Consider the following 24,477-nt stretch of genomic DNA (forward strand, 5'->3'; position numbering starts at 1 on the left):
GATTTTAATTTGACTGTTATTTCACCACGTTGAAGTGACAGTCCTAACGAGCCATTTGATTAATCATTTTTAAAAATAAAAAATTAAATCAAAGGTTGGTTGTAATTGGGGATAAAAATGTGATTTATTACATTTCTCATTAATTAAATGTTTCGCTTTTCTTGTAATTGTAGCTAAAAGGCTGTTTATTGAATTTTTTTAAATCTGTTTTACATAATTTATTTTGTAAAATTATTGATGAATAATTGGAAAACCACCATGACATAATTTAGAAATGCTGGGTTTACCATAAAGCACTCAACTTCTCAACATTTTTACCATTAAAGAAGCTTGTCGGGGTATTATTTTCTCTGCCAGTTTCTGAGATGCCTGTCTGGAAATCTTTTTTGAGCATATACAACCTGAAGAACATATATAGGAGTTTCAAACATTAGGTTTACCCCCTGAACCACACACTCTTCACCCTTTTACCAAGAATTTCCTCTTCCATTTTCATATATGCAAAGAGACAAGTTCTTTCCAATCCAAGATTTTTATTTTATTTTATTTTTTTTATGGACAACGAGAAAAACTGAATTGACCTTTCACCAACCAGGACAAGTGGCCATCCGCCATCCCACACTAGAGGTCCAGAGCTAAAGTGAAAAATGAAATTCATTTTCGAAAATTGAGAAAAATGCATGTGTCTTAAATTATCAAATAATTAGTATTTTTTTTTTCTTCTAAACTTCTAATTAAAGTAATATGCCTCCAAACTATCAAAAATATCCTTATAAATAATTTAGAAAAAAAAAATACTAAAATTAGAAAAACATAAAAGAACAAAATGGTGCCCACTACTTAATAGGATCCTCTTTATTTCATTTGAAATAGAAATGATCCATTTAGTGTAAAAAGATGGGTAATATTGTCTTAACATTAAATGTAAATGACCAAATGTATAATATTACTCTTCCTTTTATACTAAATGAATACTCTCCATTTTATTTGAAATGGAGAGGATTCTATTCCTTGCTGACCCACGGCAGCAATCCTATAGGCCATGGCCAAAGTGAAGTTTATTTATTAGCTTTTTTCTCTCGAATTTATAAGGATATTTTTGTTAAAATTCTTATAGAAAATTTTTGTGAGACAAAAGAGGTATATTGTATTTTTTTTAATAATTTAAAGAGACATTGGTTTAATTAAAAATTTGTAAAAATATTACAAATTACCTAATAATTAGAAGAAGACGTGTACTTTTCCTAAATTATATAGGACGAAGTATCAATTATATACCCTTCCCTTTTGTTTGTATTGCTAAAAAAAAAAAAAAAAAAACAGGAAAATATATATATATATATATATCAATTATATTGTAGTAGAAAGGACAAAAGCATTTCCATAAAGCCATGTTAGAGCCATAAATGATCGAGCTCTGCTGTACCCAAGGTGGAATACGGCAGAATAGTGACATTAATACTCCACGTACGTGGACCCGGCATCACATGTTCTTGGCGGTGATGGGGAAGGGAGAGTGTCTGTGGCGTGAAAACACTAAAGCCTGTGATTTAATTTTTACATGTCATGTGTAAATGGGGACAAAACTGGGGGAGAAGTACCGGAGACATGGTGTAAATTAGCCATTTAAGAACTCGGGTCGGGGCAGGATAAGTAAATTGCTTATCCTCCGTTTGGAAACAAGCAAAATGTTTTCCGATCAAAAAATATTTTTGTTGAAAATATTCTTTGGAAGTTTGGCTTGTATGAAAAATTAGTGACGACGATGGCGGCAATCTATAGAGGCCGATGACTTTCGGCGGTTGGTGGACGGCAAAGGGTGTTGTCCTTCAACTATTGGCAGAAATCTTTTGGCAATTGAGGCCAGCGGCAGCTTGTGACCTTCGCGACACTGGCGGATATTGAATTGCGAGAGAAAGAGAGGGTGCTTGCGAGAATGAAGTCGGCCGGGTACTATAAATTGAGAAAGAGAAGTTTAAATTTGGAAAATAATTTACAAAAAATAAATAAATAAAGGAAAAAAAAATCATTTTATGTAGCTTAAAGGAGGTTTTTTTGATCAACCAAAAAAATTTTTGGTTGGACCAAGATTTTCAGTCATATCAAACACCAGAAAATGAATAAAAGTTTTTTCCTAACAATTTTACATCAAAACAAACGAAACCTTATTTATAAACCATTTATAAAACTAAGGTCTTTTTTTTTAAAAAAAAAAAAAATTTCTTATTTATTTTTTAAAATTAGTTGTTTCCATTTGATATACAAATTAAGTTCCCCTAGTTTGCTTGTCTTCATGAATGACCTTCTAACCTAATTGATAGACTAGATATACGCTCGATTAATTTGGGTCAGAAAAATAGACATGGGAGCTTAGAATTCGAGTGAAGGTTATAAAACTCGAATTGCAAGTATAGACTACAAAGGCCAACACAAATGAACATAACAGATAACAAACGATAGGATTCGACTATAAGTGATAACTTAGATAGCTCGACCAGCCACACCAATATAACAGTTATTTAACTAAAGAATAAAGATAGGAGCTCCCGTAGCACTAAAAATAATTAAAAGTTCCACTTGAATTCAAATAACTCATAATCTGGCTAAGGCCAAAACTTACCAATGAACACTAAGGAAATGTCATATCATAATACCAGGTACACCTATTCTTATATACTTTTTTTTTTTAATTGAAAGGGCCCACTTGTTTTGTAGGGTTTCGTTTTACTAAATAATAAATATGACCGTGCACTCAATTGAATCATCACTATTTTTATTTTATTTTTTGTAAGGAGGTATAAGGTTCCACTGACCATAGATATTAAATCTGCGGAGATTTATGGGATTAATGGAATAATAAGCTTTTATCTATTGCCAAAGCAAATAACTGCCCCTTGTAAATAGAATCATTACTGAATATTGCAACTATTGTAATATAGTCGTAACATAAAACCCATAGCTGTTGGTTTATGATTCCCATTTGGGTTTGAGTAGTAATTTTTGGTGTCCTACTAAGAATGATGTGACTATTAAAATCACCATTGAGCTTGTGATTGACTATTATTGAATTTTGATCAAATGTTTATTTTAATAGCCACATCATTCTTAGTGGGACACAAGTAGACCATCTAGAATTACTCGGATTTGAGTCCATTTAGTTATATCTAGATAATTATATTTGAAGACTATTTTTATTTTTTTATTTTTTAATAGGACAAAAATACCCCTCTAATATAACTAACTTAATATTATTTAGTTATGTAGATGATTCTAATTCCATACTCTCGAGTATCTGCAACTATTCGTTTCATCAATGAAGCATTTTGATTACGAGATATCCATTAGTTGCGGTGTTTGATATGTACTAAGGTTGGCATTTTGGCAATAAGTTACCTATATTTTGTTGGGTTTTTTTTTAAAAACAAAAAATAATAATTGACCCAGACTCTTTTGAACACTTGATTGGTCCCAAATTTTTTTGTTATTGTTGTACTTTGGAATAATAAATTGTCATATATAGTTATTAGTTCTTTATTACTGCTGCTATGGGGCATGGTGATATGCCATGAGCTTGGAGGACTCCAACACTTGGCAAGATATCATATGACCACCGATTTTAGCGATCCAACCTTGACGTCGTAACTATAATGTTAGGTATGTTTTTACCAAAATTTATTCCATTTTGCAGGAGAGAAAGAAATTAGGGTTGGATTAAATATTCATCACCAGTCTATCAACTTTTTTGATTTGTTTCATTAAAGTTAGATAAGATTTGGCTTCAAATCTATTCCAATAAGGAATCCCCACCATTAGCACTTAATGCCGGTCACAAACAATTACTAACTGAATTCTATTGTTCTTAGTATCATTTTTCTTATTGATATCCCTATGTTTTTAACGTAATTGGTATTAAGCTATGGTTCGACCTATTTTGATTAGAGTTTACAATTTTGACACGACTTGCAAACCCGATACGAAGTTATAGGGTTTGAGTTTGATTTAAACGTGTTTGGGTCATAATTGGATTAACCCCGTTTATTTTCGTTTCTGATGAATCAAATTGCTTCACTTGCGGGTGACCCGCCTAACCCGTTAAAAGAAAAAGAAAACCCTAAAACTTAATGAAAGTTACTGTCTTCCTCCCTCTTTTATCTGCAACGCCGCACTATACACACATACTTTGTTTTTGTTAGCTCTTTTTTATTATCTTTTTCTTAATATGAATTTACCTTGCTTGGTAAGTTATTTGGTGTTATGGGTTTAATTCCAATAGATGGAGTTGTTGTTTGAATAGACAATTAAACATATTAGAGACAATTCCCAAATCATTTACCATATAAACTTTATAGTTTGAAATTTGCTATGATGAAATTGAAAATTGTAAATCTTTGTGAATGTTTTTATTGAATGCTACTTTGTTAGCAATTAAACCTATTATGTTTTTATCACATTGTAATTTGTGAATTCTATTGAATACCAATGGTATTATTATTACATCACTTTTACTTCAAACGTGTCGGGTCGTGTTAGGTCAAACGGATCATGTCAAGTTACCTGGTTATTTGTTATGTCGTGTTTGTGTTTTAGATTTCCATTCATTTATCTAAATGAGTTGTGTTCAGGTTAAAGCTAATCGGGTGGCGGGTCAACCGGATTGTGTTCGGTATATATATATCCTCTTAACTAGTATCTCGACGGACAAGTCGCTAATATGGTTATGTTCACATCTAGAAATATAATCTTTAGTTGCCCATTTACTCTTCTTGCTTTTAAAAAAAATAAAATAAAAAACTGCTTAATTAGTTCGCATGATGGGAGGCAGCCAAACAACCCCTATTTTTTTTTAAAAAAAAACTTATAATACAAGGAGCCATCAATGACCCTACTACAATAGTGGAGACAAATCGTATAAGGTTATTTCCAATAATGCAAGTTTTATTGACTTAGATGTTGGAAGACAGCCCACCAAAAGAGACGATGAAAAAAGATGAGCAAATTTATGGGTATGTTTATGGGCCAACAAACAACAATGGCATTGAAGTTAGTCACATCTAGATGTCATTTCCTGAAAAACCCCCCCTTTTACTCTAATTTCCCACATACTCACGTGAAGAAAGCAACAAAGGAAGATGACATAATTGAGCAAGAATGAGTGAGAGCAATCTCATGTGGCTGGCTTAGCTGGCTCTCACTTCTGACAAACTGACTCCTACCACCCTTTTGTCCGTACTACCAACAAAAAAAAAAAAAAAAAAAAAAACTCCACTCAATCATGTCTCCTGAACTAAAACAGAACCTCCTCTCAAAGCAACCATCATTCCTAGCTTGGAACCAGTTATTTATACCAAATTTAGAAGCCAATAAAAAAAAAAAAAAAAAAAAAGGTTAGATAATACATCTTCAAGCATAGACAAGAATCTAGTTGGGCCTTTGTTGGTTAATGACTGGTTTAACAGAGTTTTATAATATAAATCAACAAAGTCAAAGGTTATAGAAAATTGATAAGAGTTTTAAAAATGATTACATATTTACACGTCATCAAGTCAACTTCCTTGAGAGCCTAGCAAATTTGCGCCAATCTTAGAAGGTTCATGAGCTTTATAAGTTTCAAACTTATTCGTTCGGGATATTATAATTTTTTTTATTATATAAATTGATGTGACAGTTCAAATTTTGGTTACAAATTAATAGAGCGATGCACTCAAAGTAGTACATGCTACGAAGGCTATTATCATAGTAGATATTAACAGTTAAATAAATGATTTAAAGTGTACTGAATATGTTGCAAAGTTGGTAGGTTAATAATGTTAACAGATAAGCAAATTCTATTGCACATAGGCAGGGTAAAACAACAGTCAAATAAATCATATATATGGATATGATTTGAATAGATGAGATTTCCCCTCTTGTATATGAATAAAGTTTTGAGTTTTTTTTTTTTTTTAAATGATAGAGTTATTCAGGTTGTCATTATCCACCGCTGTTATTAATTAATTAGTAACTGACGTGATTATTGCCATATAAACTGCCACTTGAATTTATAAAAGGATTGTAGTAAAAACCGTAACGCTTCAATCATTTTCCCAAGGAAAAAATGCAAAATTAGTCCATGTGGTTAACTTGATTTGCAATTAACTTCCTATCATATCAGAATAAATTTAAAAGTCCATGAGATATGCAAAAAAAAAAAAAAAAAAAATAATAATAATAATTTAGTCATTATTGTTAAATTTCGTTTACTGACTTAACATATTCTGATAGTGTAAAACGTTAGAACTAATAAAATTGTTATATTTGTTATACTTAAGTCGGTGTCATACTAACGAAGTATGTTAAATTAGTAGACAAAATTTGACTGTAGGACTAAATTATTTTTTTGGCACACCTTAGAGACATTTGCGTTCATTTTAATAACATAGGGAACTAATTATAAATCAATTAAATCACAAGGACTAATTTTGCATTTTTTTTAATTCCTAAAAATAATTATACGGTGTTATAATTAACAATTGAACTCGTGCTATCGACGATTTCTACAAAACAACCCACTAAGGTCCAGGTGTCAATTGTGAATAGCACGGTCTTCGATAACCGAAATATAGCCCAATGCAAACAAAGCCCAAGAGCGTAGGCTTGCATCCGGCTCGCCCTTTCTTTACCGGATCCGTTCGGGTTCGGAATAGCACTCGAATAATCGCAAACGGGTGGGGGATAGGGTCCTCCAACCCAGTACCAAAACCGCACCGTTTCTAAAATGTTAATTTACGTATTTACTCTGAATCTTTTTCCCGCCAAAAAAAAATTTGGGAGAGAGATAACCCTAGGCTAGCGAGAGAGAGAATTGGCTGTCACGAAATGGCGCTCGCTTCTGGTGCTACGGATTCATCGATTCAAACTACATCCGAGACCAATGAAAATAATCTCCAGGTATGTGCTCTCTCCGATCTCATTCTTTTCTTTTTGGTCTCCGTTTGTTTCCCGAGAAAAAGGATTTGAAGGAAATGAAAAGAAAGATGCTTAAAATAGAAGTATTGAGGTTAAATTGGTTTCCGTTTTAATGGAACGATATTTTTCTCGCACTTAACTAACTGGATGAGGGATTATTTTCCTTTTTTTCTTTATTTTTTCTCAAAGCAAATGGAGCACTAATCTAATATCCGTTGAATTCCTTTTATTTTTCTCAGACATTCTTCGTCCTTCACAAAGCATCATCCCGAAAATCCGAGAAAAGATCAACTGGAACTGGGAAAACCCGAAGGCGAATCGATTTATCTCCATCATCACCTAAGAAGACCGATAAATCGGAGGCAGAGAGAGCTGAAGAGTGGGATGAGCGCCGCTACGAGCACTTGCGTATGGAAGCTTTTGAGCTTGTTTGGTCTAGAATCGACTTGACCATCAAGGTTTTTCTCCGCGTTACATATATGCTATCGTTAATTTTCATTTTAGAGCATTAGAGAAGATGCGGATTACATTGGTTTTGGGAATTGAAAAATTCAAGTTTAATGTGTTTGATTTCGCAAGTTATTTGTGTTTTTTACTTATTAAAAAGAAGTTATTTGTGTTTGTTGGAATTTATCTATTTTGTTTTAAATTTATATTTATCATGTAGTAAAGAGCGATATAAGTGTAAGATATCGGATGTTGCTTTCACTTCCTTTATTTTCTCAGTGATCACATAGAATCTTGAACTATTTTTGCAGGATGTTTTGAGGGGTATCAATACTAATGTATTGAACGAGATACATAGCTGGGTCTGCGAGTCCTTCAATGCTATTAAATCATTTGGAACACTTGGTTTCGCCGAAGCAACTAGGTCTTTTCCAATTGTGGCCGCTGCTACCTGTAAACGACTGTTCACTGGGCTAATTCTGACCAGTAAGTTCTTGTCTATGTCAATACTTCAAAGAAAAGTTTGGTCAGAGAAAATGGTAGTACATATCAAGTAGATACTAGCAATATGTCCCCCTGTTAGATGTATTTGAAGTAAATGATTGACTGACGGGAACTCAAACCTGTATTCTTATTAAAACCTTCATTCCCGTTCTTTGTGATGTTTGGTGAAGGAACAATAAACTGTAATGATCTATGTATACTTTTTGGTTGGGGATGCATACTTGCATTTACATCCCACAATAAGAATTCAACTTGATCCATCAATTTTGGCTCTTCTCTGGCCTGTTGCTATGCCATGTGTTTTTATTGTTAGTAATTCAGCTGGCATTTCCCAATATTTTTGTCTAATAAGCAATATTGATTAATGATTGGCAGAGAATATGGAGTTTGTTGATGATCTACTGACATTTGAAGAGCTTGGCCTTTCTTTGAGATCTCATGGATGCCATGTGGCTAACCTTTCATCCATGGACTTCTCAGCCAAGAATGGGATTGGTGGTTGCCTTAGAGGTTTTTTGAGACAGTTCTTAACAACTACGTTGGATGTAAGTACTTAGATGTAGATATTCATGCATAAATAAATGTTATGATTTCAGTCGAAGTGGTTTTCATTTTCATTTGTGTTTGTGATGCTTCTTTAAAGCAGGCAGCTGACATATCCATCTTAGCATCATGGTACAGAGAACAAGACAACCACGATTCTCCAGTGGTTGTGATTATAGATGATATGGAACGATGTTGTGGGTCTGTCTTATCTGACTTCATCCTTATGTTGAGGTACTCCACTGCACTGTGGCACTCCCCCCACACATGCTTATATATGAATTTATATTTCCGTGTAGATGTTTATGTACATATTTTTAGATCAGTAGACTTATGTACACGTGCGCGCACACACGTATATTTATGTGCACACACACGTAAACTTACATATAATCCGTGTGGAACATGGATTAGCATTCTCAAGATTTAAAGATTGTGTTTTTCTGTTATATATAATGTCATCTGTATCGTGCAATAACTGCTTGCAACTTATTCCTTTATCTACATCAGCGAATGGGTTCTAAAAATTCCAATAATTATTTTAATGGGAGTTTCCACAACACTGGATGCTCCAAGAAACATCCTTCCTTCAAATGTGCTCCAGCGCTTGTGCCCTTCTAAGTTCATATTAGGATCCCCAGCTGAGAGAATGGATGCTGTTGTTGAGGCAGTCCTTGTGAAGCAGTGTTCTGGGTTTAGTGTTGGTCACAAGGCGGCTGTTTTCTTGAGAAACTACTTCCTAAACCAGGATGGAACATTAACATCTTTTATTAGAGCTTTGAAGGTTGGTTCTGCATGTCTTTTGTCATTGTTATCTTTGTCTCTTTCCTGCCAGCATGGTTAGCCCGTGCTGATTTTATGTTTTAAAAAGTATTTTTCAGATAGCATGTGCCCAGCACTTCTCCATGGAGCCTCTGAGCTTCATACTTGGTGACCTGCTTGTTGAAGAAAAGCAAAAGGTTAAATTTCTTTATCCTCTTGTAATGTTGAATTTTTCATGGGTGCAAACAATCTCTTGGGACCACACCCCCTGGTGAAAAGTCAGAGATTTAACAAGTTCCGTGTAGGGAAACTTCCGAGGGTGTGATGCACGGGACTGAGGTTTACTTTGTAGGGGTGGGTCCGAAAGGCCCTGCCTTAGAGAGGTTCCCCGACATAAAAAAAATGTTGAATTCTTCATTTGTTTAATCATGTTACTTAATCATCTCATATCTTAGTTCTACTTTAAGATAAACCTTAAGTTAATTGTGCTATCTATGTCCACATATTGCCTTCGCCTACCCCTAAAACCACTAACCACCTTCAAAAGTGGTTATGTGGTTAGCGACATAATAACACTTCGAGAGCTGCTGATAGTCCACCAACAGGCATAAGTTGACTACTAATCTAGGCATAACTCATGACGACCCAAATCGACTGGAGAAAACATTCCAAGTGGTACATAGAACCTCACAATACAGAAGAAGATGGTCCACAAACTCTCTATTCCTTTTACACATGCATCACTTATTGACTACAATAACGTGCCGCTTCTTGAAGTTATCCATGGAATGGATCTTTCCTAGGGCTGCTGACCAATTAAAAAGAGCCACTCTCAACGGAAACTTAGTCTGCCAAACACTCTTCTAAGGGAAGCGGATGCCATCATTACAAGCCATGGCACTGTAAAAAGATTTAACACCAAACAACCATCTTTTGAAGGGAACCCACCACAACTTGTTCTCACCTTCCCGTCGCATTCCATCCTGAAGAACGAGGCAAAGACATCTACCGCCCAATCATGAGTATCAAAGCTCACGTTCTTCTGAGTGGAGTATCTCGAAAGATCCACGTGAGCTGTAACAAGAGCATCATTTGCTCAAGAATACCAAATAAATTTCGAAAGGCTTCTTAAGGGTCATATCCCCACACCAGAGATTATATTAGAATCTAACCTTGGAGTCATCTCCCACATTAAACGAACCAAGCTTGAACATTCAATACTCAAGTTGATCACAACCTAAATGGAAGGACGAACCTTATAAACTTAGAAAGCCCAAGGACCAATTTTATCACTTTTTAAAACCCAAGGAGTGTTTTGATAAACATGAAAATCACATTGACCATTTTTAGATTTAACCAAAAAAAAAAAAAGTTTATCCTGAAATGTTGAAAACCAAAAAGGCTTGGGGTTCAACAAAAGATACATCTATTTAATGAAGTCTTTAGATAAAACAAGAAGTAAGTAGATCAATTTGGAAGTCGCTGCACTTGCTTGACTTTTTAATTTCATTGGATGAATTATTTAGTTCAAGAGTCAAATTCCCCAACTTTTTCTTTGAGTTAATGAAAATTGAGTGTTTTTGAAATCAATTGTCTGACTGAATATTTGCACAGGACCAGATTAGTTACTTAGTATTTTACTTTCCACTAGTAAGTCCGCATATTTCCTACTCTGAGTTGGCTCTTTTAGTACTCAACTTCTTTCCTACAAGTCAATTTTTTCATCATAGTTTGGTTTTTAGAAGTATCAGTTAAATTGCCTTTAAAGAATATGCATGTATGACCACCAACATATGTAGTCGAATGGTAGTTCTTTTTTATTATAGATTGAGGCCTTGGTTTAACCTGTGATTTGATTATTGTTTCTTAGAGTTGAACTATTGATGGGAATATTAGACATCAAATTTTGGATATTTCTAGACGAGGGATAATAAGCCTTTACTGAAGTTATCTTTACTTTCTATTCAATGACAAAAACAAAAAGTGATATATTTTTTTTATTTTTTCTATAATACGAAGCAGGAAATTCTATAAGGTTGAACTAAATTTTGAAGATAGGAATTTGGGAAGGGGTTTTTTAGCCTATTTCAACAACAACTCCCCCCCCCCCCCCAAACACACACAAAAACCCAAAAGGAAAAGAACTAGCTGTCTGAAAAATTACACCTGGGTATTAATGTTGACTATGATATTCAAATTTGAATTCATAGATTTTTTATAAAATGATGATTAGTAATATTAATTAGTAATCAACTTACCCCCACTTAAAGTTAGATCCTGGCTCTACCCTCTATGCTTGTCATGTATATACAATATAATGCATCGGTGGCATGTATTTCAGGCACACTCCCTGTTTCCCCTGCTTTGAAAATTTACATAGCAAATGGGCGGCGATTAAATTTGTTTTACTGCTCAGGAAAAGGAATGTTATTTCCATAAAATTTTTATTGCTTGCACATTTTTCACTTGAGTGCAAGTGATATGTCTCACATGCCAAAATTTCTGCAGGAGCAACAATTGCGTCTCTGTGAACTAAACCCCAAATTAAAAGTGTTTGATTTTTCTGATGCTTCAGATTTTTGTAAGAACCTACATCCATGATGAGATTTAAGCTTGGAATCTCATCAATTTTTCTTTTTGTCCCAAACAATGTTAGGGTGAGAAAATTTGTTTACTACCAGAGGTAATATTGAAGCATGCTTCTCAGCTTCCATCTTATGTGAGGTAATACAAATATTCAACAATTAGACACTACCTGCTTTTCTATGAATGCCCAAAATTGCTAAAAGGAAGATGATTATACTCTGATTTTGGTTAAAAACCTTTCACTAGGAATCAAATGGCTGATCAGACTGCTAAAAGTTTGGTTCATGGTTTCTCAGAATTGAAGAGATTGCAGAAGTGCTGGAGCATTGTGGTCTTGGTGAGGCTTTGGATATATATATATATATATATATATTTATTTCTATTCACATGCCAATATAAATTATGAAAGCACCAGTCCTTGGCCTGCTCTTTTCTTCATTGTAAATTTACAAATGTATGTTTCAATTTTATTTCCTGGAGTTTTCTTTGTCTCATTTTTTTTCACCTGTAATGCAAAACTGCATAATTTCTTTGGTGAAAACTTCATTTTTGGAACTTGTTGGTTTCTTTTTAATTGTTTTCATGATTAGGTGGTAGTAACCTCTTGGCTAAGTTGATGCGCCATGTCAAGGAACTAGAATTTTTGTTTATTAAAAATTAATGCATTTTGCAGTGCCTCTATGAAGCAGGGAAGTGTAATAAAATCCGGCTGCTAGACTTATTATGCGAGGCGCTTGATCCAGATTTGTACATCTCAAGGGCTTCCAATAATCATGTGGAGCTAGATAAAGATTCTGGATTAGGTATGGCTAGTGATCGTTGTAAGCGTCGAAAGTATTCTACCTTTCAAAAGGGTGGCATTATCTCTCAGATAGTACGCAAAGTGAGGTAGGTAGCATGACTTTACAATTTAGATGGACCAAAATAAGCTTCTCCTGTCATAGGTTCACATTTGAGGGTTTCCAGAGGGGAATATAACTGCAACGCTTTGCAAATCTTCTCTATCCATTTTTGTTTTTTTTTGAAAAATGAAAATTTTGCTTTTATGGTTTTGAAGAGAAAAAAAAAAGGGTTGGGGAAGTATTGCATTTTAATGGCAACTCTTTCTGGTACTAAATATTCTGGCTGTTTAACTAATTATTGATGTTAACAGCAAGCCACTAAGCATGTAGGCTTTAATTGATATTTTCAGTCTTTTTTTGTTGATAGGTAATGATATTTTCAGTCTTTAGCTTGGCTGCAATAGAAATTCTTTAACTTTGACTACATTGAATTATTTTACCTCTATAATTTTGCAGTTATTTTTTATTTCTCTTATATTTGTCGAGAGTATAACAGCTACTGGATGTATAAGCTTGTTAATGACACCCGATTAGAAGATATTGGTGATTCTTCCTTGCCATTTGGTTAGTCTTTTCATTAATTTACCACATGCTCCCAATTCCCAAATGACTGGCGAATGCATAATTGGTTATGGTGGTAAGAAACATGGGGGATACTGCAGAAGATAGATGGCTAGCAAATAAATTACTTGAGGTCAATTAGCATGATAAGAACCCATATAGCGGACCAAAGGGTGTGTTTCATCTATTATTTATTATCAGCCCTGCCCTAGCATTTTGTCTTTCCACAAAGCTTTGTGCGGGCTTTCATTAGGTGCTACTGATCACATGCCATTGCCATTTTGCCTTTATTAATTGATTGCTAACTACTACCAAGACCTTTTCAGTATCCCTGGTGGAGCAGTATTTTTGCAACTTTACTCAGTGAACTCCAACATTATAATGAAACCTGTGTTACTCTTAGGAGTGGGCGCGGGGCGGGGCGGATATCAGCCTTTTCCCCAACCCGCCCAGCACCGTGCGGGTTTGGATTTTCCAACCCGCTACCAGGCAAAGTAAAGCTTATCTGTGCGGGTTCGGGTATTGTGGGGCGGGTAGTGCGGGTTGAGTTCTTTTCCATCCTTCGCTTCCTTAGATCTTCTCCTTTCTTTTCCTCCACCGGCTTCGCCCCGCACCCTGCGGGTTTGGATTTTCCAACCCACTACCCGGGCAAAGTAAAGCTTATTCGCGTGGGTTCGGGTATTGTGGGCCGGGGTGGGTTGTGTGGGTTGGGTTATTTTTCATCCTTTTAGATCTTCTCCTTTCTTTTCCTCCGCCGGCTTCTTTGCCGGTTTCTCTTCTTTCTTTTCATCTTTCTTCTCCTCTAGTTTCTTCTCCTTCATTTTCGTCTCTTCTGTAGGTTTATTTTCCTCCTAAACAAACACAACCCTACATCAGAACCTCGAGAAACAAACTACAAACCTATAAACAATGGAAAAGAAAACCGAAGAATGATTCAGATTAAGATAATGATAAAAGAGATCTCTTGGTTTCCATTCATGAAAGAGGTCTAGAGAGAGAAAAAACACTTGGATCGTGGTTTGTGGAGGTGGAGCGGTGGCGTAGACGAGAGAGAGAAGCAGACGAGAGACGGCGGAGAGAGAGCCGCTAACGAGAGAGAGAGAGAACAGACCTGAGAGAGAGCAAGAGAAATGGCCAGAATAGAGAGAGAGAGAGAGAGAGAGGCTGAAATTATTAGGGTTAGGGTTTTTTAGTTTTATACTTAGGCGGGGTGGGGTGGGTACCCGCAGGAAAAAAAAATGCCTATACCTGTAACCCGCCTTGCCCCACACGGGTTGGAAGAAATCCAACCCGTACCCGCAAAAAAACACCTAAAATCCGCACGGGGTGGGGCGGGTTTGCAGGTTGTGCGGGTTATTGCCCACCCCTATTTACTCTCCCTCATTGTGAACTAATTATTGGGAAGTAGGATGATCAGTTTTTCTTCTTTTTTTTTTGGGTCAAGCTCTCAGGATTCAGCGTATGTTTGGGGCATGTTTTTTTATCTGACCCACAGGCTTTGGCTTGAACCCATATAATCACTACTAAGTCCTGAATAGCAGGTTTCATGATCTTAATTTGAGTTGAACTTTGTATTGTATTCTTCTTATACACCATGTTTTCTAACTGTGATGTTGCTCTGCACTTCTTTTCTTTTTCCTTTATAAGGTTTTAGTAATTGTAAAGAAAATATTGGTTTTGTTGTAAAATTAGGATGTAATCCTTAATGATCATTATAATCATCCTCTATCCTAATATTTTTGCCTACCAGGATTTAGCGTGATCACTAGAATTATTTGAACAACAATTATAAAATTGTTGACATATAACCACACTGATCAATTTGTATGCAATAAATTGTTGTAGATATGGACGTGTATTTGAAGATTGGAAGTTATTAATCTGTGGAACTTATTGATTCTAGTTCTAGATCTTGCTTTGATATATTAACATTGTAGAATATATGATTTATTTCTTGCATTTTTTCACTAATAACCATGTCCTCAAATTGGATTTGAGAGTTCTTCAAGACTTAAGTGCAAGATAAATTAACTGTTGTTTGCGATTTGTTTATTACAGTAGTTATATTGAAAGCGATATATGCCTTGCCTAATCTTTTGCCACCTAACATAAAGGTTACCCTTAATTTATAAGTCATTGTGTAGTTGATTATTTAAAAAAAAATTTATTGCTTCATGTCGTTATTTTGAAGTTTGAATTCAATCAGGGATCTTCCTGCAGTGATGCTCTATCAGTTGTTAAAGAGTTGGGAAAACATTACTGTGGACATTCTTGAGGTATGCTTATAGTTTTGAGAAACTTGAGAAGTCTCAGGGGTTTATGCCATTTGCTTCTTAATCCAAATAATCATATAATTAATCAGTCTTACATTTGCTTCTTGCATTTTGTGCAATGTGCTGTATTTCTTTTACATCTTTTAATAGCTTTGAGACAGATGGAATTAATTTGTTATCATCGGTAGTCAAACTAATTACCATCAAATAACATGCCTGTGATAGATCCATGAAAAATTGAAGGAGTTGCAGTCTGTGTTGAGATTTGAAGATGGCAAGTTGAAACAAAATGTTGATGACATATCCAAGTAATATTCTATTCAATTTTTTTTTTCTTTGGTATTAGGATTTTATATCATACTTATGCCACATATTATTGTTCCATCCATTGTAACATTGAATTTTGAATTGCCTGCTAAAAATAGGTGAAGCATGTTAGTTTCCAGTACTTTGTTAGATCTTAACATGTTATAGAAATTCAGATCATTAGATTTGGGGCTTTTGACATTTGAAGCTTGAATGAAAGGTGTGACTCAAGGGACTACAAGTTACACTTTTTTGCTATTTTGGGTGCTGGACTGAGAAATGTTTATGATGATAGGATAGAAACTTTGCTTGCCAATTTTTTTAAGAACCGAAGGGTACAAAAGTTCCCAAGTCTCTTTAAGTGTTTTTCTTCTTCTTTTCTTTTTCATTTTTTGATTCAGGTACAAATCAGTCTTTCTGTGATTGTTATATCAAGAAACTGTGAAATGCTTTCTTTTGTAATCTTAAGGCCAAGTATAAACCCGCTGTTTATGCTTCTTTTAAAACAAGATGTTCTTGTTTCTTACTTTAGAAGCGTTAAGCCATCATCAACTGCCCCCCAAAGAGTTCAAGATGCTGCTTTGGCTGTCAATAAATAATATATGAAATTGGACTTTTTCTTGATCAAGCTAAGGTATCTAGCATAGTATGTTGCCATAGCCTACTTCACAATTGTGATGCTCAATAGGGATAGTACTGCAATTGCATCAAGGCCCTATAATTACCAACACCTCAAAATAAGAATAGGCTATCCACTCTGACACTACCTGATCTGTGCTTGGACTCCAAACTTATGCCACCTAGATAATTTTTTGTGGTGCACCCATATAGGCTCCCAGGTAGCCCCTGCATGAACCCAAAAAAAAAATTCAAAATTTACTGGATTTTTAGAAATCATTTTTAGAAAAAACTGTTGACTTGACACATGCAAGAATTCTTTAGCTTTCTTCTTATTCCTTTTTTTTTTTTTTTTTTTTTTTTTTTGTCGGCCTAAAAGTATTATCTTTCTTTGGAAGTTTAAGTTATTAGGAACTTTAACTGTAGAAGTAAAAGAAAAAAAGGTATATTATTTGTTTGTATATGCATGTACATTGAATGATACTGGGCAAGCGTTTCAAAATGGAAGTTGGGAAAATTAGAAGCTACTTATTTTCTTGATTGATCTGATCTTTATGACATTGGTGGTTAAATTAAAGTTCTGGAAAATTCATAAGGATAGCCATTTTACTGCTATAAGATGTATAGATATGCACCAAAACGCTCGAATGTTCTTATGCTTTTTTGTATTATATTTATTTTCATCATATTAATTTTCTACTTTTCATGTTTGTAGATGTATTTGTACGTATGCATGCATGTATTAATCACAGATTCTTGGGGTTTTGATGTGACTGTGTGATGTGACAGGAGACATTCATCTTGGAGCCCTTTAAATATTGAGAAGGACTCAAAAGCAATAAATGAGAAAGCTGCCACATTACTAGATTGCTTGGTCAGGTAAGGATAGATATTTTCATTCTTGCTTAGAAGGGGATGTGGATCTGTCGTAGGATCTTGAGGAGAACTCATAATCCAGTCTTTATCTGTTATGTTAAATCTACAACTTCATTACTTCTATGCTGATCAGACGTTTGGATTAATGATACACTAATCAGTTGTCTAACCCACATTGCTAATTGATATAGAGCTAAAGAAGAAGAAGATTACAGTAGCCAAGGCAATCATACCTACATTGACTAGGCAATCAAATTTAGGAAAGAAGGCAATCACACTGTTGCCGGAAATTTTGTGTGTTCAACTCTAAGAAATTGACAACTAACAAGGTTGTTTTATCGGCTTGCAGCACCCTTTTTTCTAATAAGAGTGGGACTCCTGATTTATAAAGGAAAGAAGTTCAACTGGAGCTTGACATAAATTACAATGCTACCTCAGACTCGATAAAAACTAGAAAAATATTGAATCAGGGGTACCAACTAGGAGAAGCATAGACTAGGACTTGACATCAACTAGATAGTAGACTAGACCTTGGCAGACATTAAGTATGCCCCCCAGTGAATATGTCCCATTTTTAATATTCTTTTGGGTCTTTAAATATACTTCATTTTTTGAGCTTTTAGTGCGTTGCATCAACTGGGGACGTCACAGGTATTTCCAGAAAAACGTATTAGCTTCTGGGCTATCATCTTGAAAACAGGACTTTGCTGCTACACTCTTAGTTCAACTGGAGTTGTGAGAGTTTTGACATGTCAAATCTTTTGTCTTGTCAATCATCCGAAGGGGATTCTGGTTTGAAGCAATCAGGATATACTTGCTAATAAAAACCAATTGGGGCACTCTCCTGGAGTTCGAAAAATTTGTTATGTTCTTGAAAAGTGTGAGGGAAACAGTTTTCATTGCGCGTGTTTCATAGAGAGAGAGAGAGAGAGGGGGGGGGGGGGGGGGAGAGGGGAAGAGAGAAAATGTTGTAACTGGTAAAAGAAAGCAAAGAGGTAAGTTCTGCAGAGTGGAAGAGGGGGGCATTTCTCTGCACTGCTAGTGGAAGAAGGGGGGCCGAGCCTTAAAAGCCGGGTAGAATGGGGGCAACCCCCCCCCCCAACCCCCACCAATGCAGCATGTGTAAACATGATAGGTGCGTAAATGAAAGTTAAATGGCCAGAAACTGTATAAGAGGTCCTTGTTGCATTATTAGATCCTCAAACTGGTGTAAAAAATTGGGATCTTCCGTCTTTATATTGTAATAAACCAGAAGAATAATGGAGTCCTTGCATAGCTTTCATCTATTCTAACAATGAATATATTATAATATGCACCTACTGAAAGGAGTGACTTTTCTTTTTTCCTATGAAACAGGGATTATTTGAGGCCTATGGAGTGCATACCTTTGCATGAAATTGTGTGCTTTAAGAATGTTGAGAAACTTCAATTGGTAAGCACTCCAAGGATTACTTTGACCAATAAATTCGTATGATCTTTCCTAGTTCGGAGAAGGGAAAATATTCAAATATGATTATTGCTATAGATGTCACACGGAATTCGACCAAAATCCATAAAGCTAGATTATCGCAGCGACAGAATATGACAAATTTTGAAGAAACAGGATTCTATGCAGCAAGAAAAGGCATTGTCATATATTAAGATTTCCTAGACATGTCTTGTTTCTTATATCATGAGAAGAACATGCCTTCACCTTTAAGTTCTGGAGAATTAAGTTTATAGTCTTACAATCTCTTTGTAGTTTTTTAAACTTCTCATTTATCACAGGCTTTAATTGGAGACCCAAGAAGAAGGATCCAAGTTGATCTTCTGGAGTTTTACAAAATTCTGCAGTGTAGTTGCTGCAGCAAGAGTGGAAATGTCCTTTTGCCATCTATGCACGATACCTCAGTTATGTAAGTATAAGTTTGAATGAAGCACTCACATGGCACTTGCTTCTGGACCAATGACATGTCCTTTTCATGATGGTGATATCCATGGCTTGAAGTCACTGTTAGCTATTGTGTGATTTGTTGCATCTGTATCCACCAAGATTACATCTAAAGATTTTGGGGCAACATAGTATTAGGAAACCTAGAAAGAAGAAAAACGCTCTCTTCTCTCACCCATGGGAGGAGGAAGTTTCGACTTCCTCCTCCCATCCTTTCCCCTCTGATCCCCTTTCCCTTCCCTTCCTCTCCATTTCCATTTCCTGCCTCTTATGAGGCTCCAAATACCTCCTATGAGGTTTTACTTGCCTCATCGGAGGCCCTATCCATCGCCTATGGCGACTTATTCTACATCAACAGCTCCATCGTCTCGTCCTCCTCTGTAGATGGTCTGGTCACCGCCTTCTCCATCCTCTCCAAGTTTCAGTTCCGGCTTCTTTTTGAAATCTTTGGATTTTGTTTTTTCAAAATCAGATCTGTCCATTTCATGAAGCTACAACCTCACATGCGCCACCTCACTGAACTCCTGGGCCTCTCCGCTACCTATCGCCGCCAGCTCCATCATCATCCGGCCACCACGTGCTGGAGTGTGTTCAACACGCGCCGGAGCGTGAAGACCCTTCCTCCGCCCCTTCAGCCACCGACTCTCCTGTTTTGTACTATTTATTTCCTTTTTATGTTATTTGCTTGTCGTTTGTTCTGGGCTTTTAGTCATGTTTTTGTTTCTATGTTGTTATTTTCTTTGTGTTTAAGAGTCCCTATCACCGTTTGTTCCTGTCCGTCCTTTGGGGTTTGGAGAGGATTGTGAAACTTTTATAGTTTCATGTTCTTTTCTAGACTTTTTGGTTGTGTCATTTTTGACACACCATATATTACCGTCTTAATTGGTGGTCCATTTTTTTGGTCTTCGTGTCAAGAAATTATAGGCCCGCGTCATTCATTTGATGCATTGCCTCTTTTTTTTTTTTTTTTTTTTTTTCTGTTTACCTTATCTGATACGGTGATTTAATGGCTTTTTGTTTGGGTTGCCCACCCCATTGTTGTAATTTGTAGTTTCTTTGCTATGTACTCACCAAAAAAAAAAAAAAAGATTTTGGGGCAACATTTGGAGGGATTTTGCCTTCAAATTCTGATACAAAAACAAGCTATTTAATGGTTTTCGTCAACCTTTCTTTTCAGAACTGCATATTGGAAGTGTTAAGAAATAAAAGTAGGACTGCTCAACTTGGCATATCATTTGAGAATGCCTATTAGAGTTGCATATTTTTAGCAAAAAAAGTTTGATCGTGTCAATTTGAACTTCCAATAATTATTATTTTACAAATTTATCATTTTCATTAATTATTTGAGGAACCATTTGTGATTCATGGTGGATAATCAATATTCTAATAACTATTTAGTTAATGAGTACACATATTTGTATGTATGTATGATGTGTATGTACATGTATTTTATCAAAATTATTAGTAATTACAATTTTTTTTCACTAATTAACAGATGTTGAACTGGTAAAATTGCCATTCAATCGTATCAGTTGAAAAGGAAGATGCTTTATCAGCAATGAAATTCATAGTTACTAATTTGACATGATCAACTTCTTAAAATAGGACATATTTATGGTAGGATCTATAACATCCTCATAGGATTTCTCCATTTGGTTATGATTTTGCTTGTTCTATTGCATATTTGCATAAGTTGCATGGCATATTAGGGGTCTGAACAAGCTCCATCTTTAGTTTACAAGTATATTAAAAGTTCTTTTATGACTTAGATCAGGTATAAAAGATTATTCTGTTTAAAGATTCATTGCAGTTTATACGGTCTGAGATATAATGTGATGACACTAAAGTGATATACTAAAATGTGTACTTTTTGATAATATGTGATAGATATCATTAGCCTTATGGTCCACCCTTATCAGAAGACAGGATGTAAATTAATTTTACTTTCATCTGGTTTGTTAACTTCCTTGTGAAGCTGAAAGTTTGTAGTCCTTAATGGATGTAATTCATGTTTTTCTATTGTGCTAGGTACACTCTAGCTCAGGAACATGGTGATCTTATCAATCTGCATGACTGGTTCCAATCTTTCAAAACAGTTGTTCTTCAACCTAGTACAAAAGGCAAACACAAGTCGAAACAGTCCCCACTATCAAAGAAAAGGAAGCATAAATACGAATCTGAAAACAAGAGTGAAGCTTCAATTCAGTATCCTCTTGGTTTTTCATTAGCATCATATAGTTTGCAGTCTATATGTTCCGAAATGTTTGTTGCATTACATGGCAATTCCGAAACTAGTATGAATGTGCACATACAGTTAGTCCGTTTGGGTTTTGAAGGTTTACGATTTCAAAAAGTGCATTTGCAATAATTTGAAAAACCGTGTTATATGTGAGATTCGTATGTCCCGCGTGAATTAAGTATTGCTGTTCTAGATTCAAACAAGAGATTTCTAACCCACCTAGGAACGCTATGTTGCATATATGCCTTCTTTGCATCAGGGATTGCTTTTTCTCCCCCCTTCCCCCAATCTCGTAATCCATGAAGATCCTTAATTCTGTTTCCCACAGAGCAAGGTTTTGCAGGGCAGTTACAGAGCTGCAGATTACGGGGCTCCTTCGGATGCCTAGCAGAAGACGTCCTGATTGTGTGCAGAGAGTGGCCTTTGGTCTCTAACTAGTGGAGCTATTGAAGAAGCTTAGTCGGCATTGCTTCGATCTATTTTATGCGAAGTTAGTTTTTATTTTATTTTTGTGCAGTTGTACTCAAAGGTAGTCTTATTTTACATTTACCAATCTAACCAATATATTTCATCAAATATCAAAAAGATTGTTCCAGAAGCACTTGGGATCCTAAGAGCTGTATAAAAGCTTATGTACACACAATTAAGATTGTATTTAAACTATGTAAGATACTTAAAATTGTAACATATTACTATGCTTTACAGTTGACGACTACAATAGTCTACTCTATTTTAGTCTTTTTTTTATCTTTTTTTTTATCAGTATTTAATTACTTAATACTATAACCACTCATAATATCAAGACATTTTAAATCAATTTATAAGTCAATTTCTTCGGACTTAGTTACAAAGCTACAACTTATTGAATTTCATACTTAATAAGGTACGTTTGATTCTATACTCGAACCAATTCAAGGGGATCTGCTCTTCCTCTTTGTTTAGGGTTTCAAATGAGATGCTACAAATAAATAACCCATAATTGATAATTGTTACAAGACTTGAACAATAACTAACCCACTGCTACTACTACACAATCAACGTTCACACAATCGACTCATGACTCCTCACATCTGGTACCACAACACAACAGGGCAATAGCTATTGCTCACAAGATTTGCTGGACACGTTGCCCTCAAAGAAGACACATGACGAGTGTAGAATTTCGTAAGTCTGTCCATATTAAATATTGAAAGGCGGTGGGTGAGTTGATGATGGGAATCGAATAGTATTTCGGTAGTACACACGCAGGCACGCGTGACGCACACTATTGCCTATGAACATACACAGGCCAATTGGACAAAATTTCATACAACTATCTTTGAAAGGAAAAAATAATAGAGAAATGCTTGGTGTGAATAAGTTGTTATATTTTTTTATATTCCCTTATAATCAACTATTGAATTTGTAGATTTATATAGATCTCATATAAATCAATGGTGGACCCTACAAATCCAATGGTTAATTGTAAGAGAATATGGGCTAAATATGAGCAATTTATTCATCTCTAACATTTCTCAAAATAATACCATATGTTTAACAAGTGTTAACATATGGGGAGTTCCCCCTCACACTTTTTGGCGGAAGAAAAAAACCTAATAATATTTGTTTAATCACACTTTTTGGGAAAGAAAAAGAAAAAAAGGAGAGAAACGAAAAGCAAAGAGGAAGAGAGAGGGAAATTATATATGTTTAATCAATAGGTGAGTGAATATTAATTTTTAAATTTGGTGAGTACTATTCACTTAACTATTTTTTTTTTGTTAAAGTAGTGAGGCTAAAAAGTGGACATTTAGGTCATTTTAGATAAATTGACTCACAAAAAAAAAAAAAAAAAAATTGGTGAGGCTGTAAAAGGAGTGCTCTTAAAGACACGCAATTTAAAAATAGAGAAATGTTTGGTTGCAATAAAAAGTTCATCTTTTGGCATTTTAATTTTAGGTGGCATGACCCATTTTAAATTTTTATTGTTTAAAATCTATTAATTTTAAAATCAAAATTAAAATAATAAAAAATTTTAAAAATAAAAAAGGGCTGGTTGTGGGGTGGCCGAGCCACTTCCAAAGGGCCATGGGGGTGGCTAATCCACCCCCAAGGGCCATGGGGGTGACTTCGGCCACCCCCACCAGTTGCAAAGCCACCTTATGGCTCCTGGGCCACCCCTGAGGGCCAAACCTACCAAAAAAAAATTACTAGGTTTGGCCATTGGGGGTGGATAAGCCACCCCCAATGGCCAAACACGCCAAACCCATTATTTTATTATTATTATTTTTTTTGGCCCTTTGGGGGTGGCTTCCCAAGGCCCAACTTGGGTGGCAGGCGACCCCCTATGAGGTGGCAACCACCCACTTCTATTTTATTTTATTTTTTAATTTTGACAATAAATTTTAAACAATAAAAAATTAAAATAGGCTATACCTTAGATTAAAATATTCAAAAGATCATTTCCCTTGAAAAATAATTTGTGTCGGTGCGCTTTCTTGCTGTACGTCACTGACTTTTCATACCCTTCACGCGCTAGCCTTAAAGTTGATGATGTGAACTCGCTGATACTCGCCAACTGATCCCGCATTATCCAATTGAACTTAGTTGACAAAATTATATATTACGAGTATTATGTACAGTCAACAAATAAGATGGCGAGTATATACTGCTCATCGCAGACAGCGTGTAGGCAGGCCAATAAAAAGAACCATTTCCGTAAAGAGGGTACGTGAAGGACAACCGTTGTTTTTTTTTTTTTTGGGCAGCGTGAAAATGATGCCATTCAATAATCCCTTGGGCGCAGGAAAATGACCGTAGACAAATCTAAAATAATTGAGGAATGTCCAGTGGGAGGGGGACAGCGACTGTGTGTTTTCTTGATAAAGCAAGGGTCTCACGTGTATCCTTCACATATTTTGTTTAATTTTTAAAATATAGATAAAGAATTTCAGTAGATCTCCATCCATTATCAATTGTTAGTATATATATATATATATATATATATATATATATATATGCAATAATGCGAATATGGAGGAGCTTAGATACAAGCATTAATGTAGT

General features: G+C 35.3%; 1 protein-coding gene across 2 annotated transcripts; it reads left to right on the plus strand.

The window, feature by feature from the left end:
* The first annotated feature begins 6,812 nt into the window (after positions 1-6,812).
* ORC3 (origin recognition complex subunit 3) lies at positions 6,813-22,141 on the plus strand. 2 transcript variants are annotated; one of them, XM_059607421.2, is made up of 17 exons: positions 6,813-6,927; positions 7,185-7,403; positions 7,704-7,878; positions 8,272-8,441; positions 8,543-8,673; positions 8,950-9,223; positions 9,321-9,398; positions 11,858-11,925; positions 12,034-12,124; positions 12,461-12,675; positions 15,397-15,466; positions 15,689-15,771; positions 17,177-17,266; positions 18,620-18,695; positions 19,031-19,158; positions 21,222-21,398; positions 21,761-22,141. In XM_059607421.2, the coding sequence occupies exons 1-17, from the start codon at positions 6,856-6,858 to the stop codon at positions 21,864-21,866; spliced, it is 2,223 nt and encodes a 740-aa protein (XP_059463404.2). In that variant the 5' UTR covers positions 6,813-6,855; the 3' UTR covers positions 21,867-22,141. The 2 variants fall into 2 exon arrangements, with proteins under 2 accessions (XP_059463404.2, XP_059463411.2); XM_059607428.2 differs by lacking the exon at positions 21,761-22,141 and having other exon boundaries at positions 21,233-21,331.
* The last annotated feature ends 2,336 nt before the right edge of the window (positions 22,142-24,477 follow it).

The sequence above is a fragment of the Corylus avellana genome, chromosome 2 (assembly GCF_965113065.1).
Source record: "Corylus avellana chromosome 2, dhCorAvel1.hap1.2, whole genome shotgun sequence".
Taxonomy (NCBI): domain Eukaryota; kingdom Viridiplantae; phylum Streptophyta; class Magnoliopsida; order Fagales; family Betulaceae; genus Corylus; species Corylus avellana.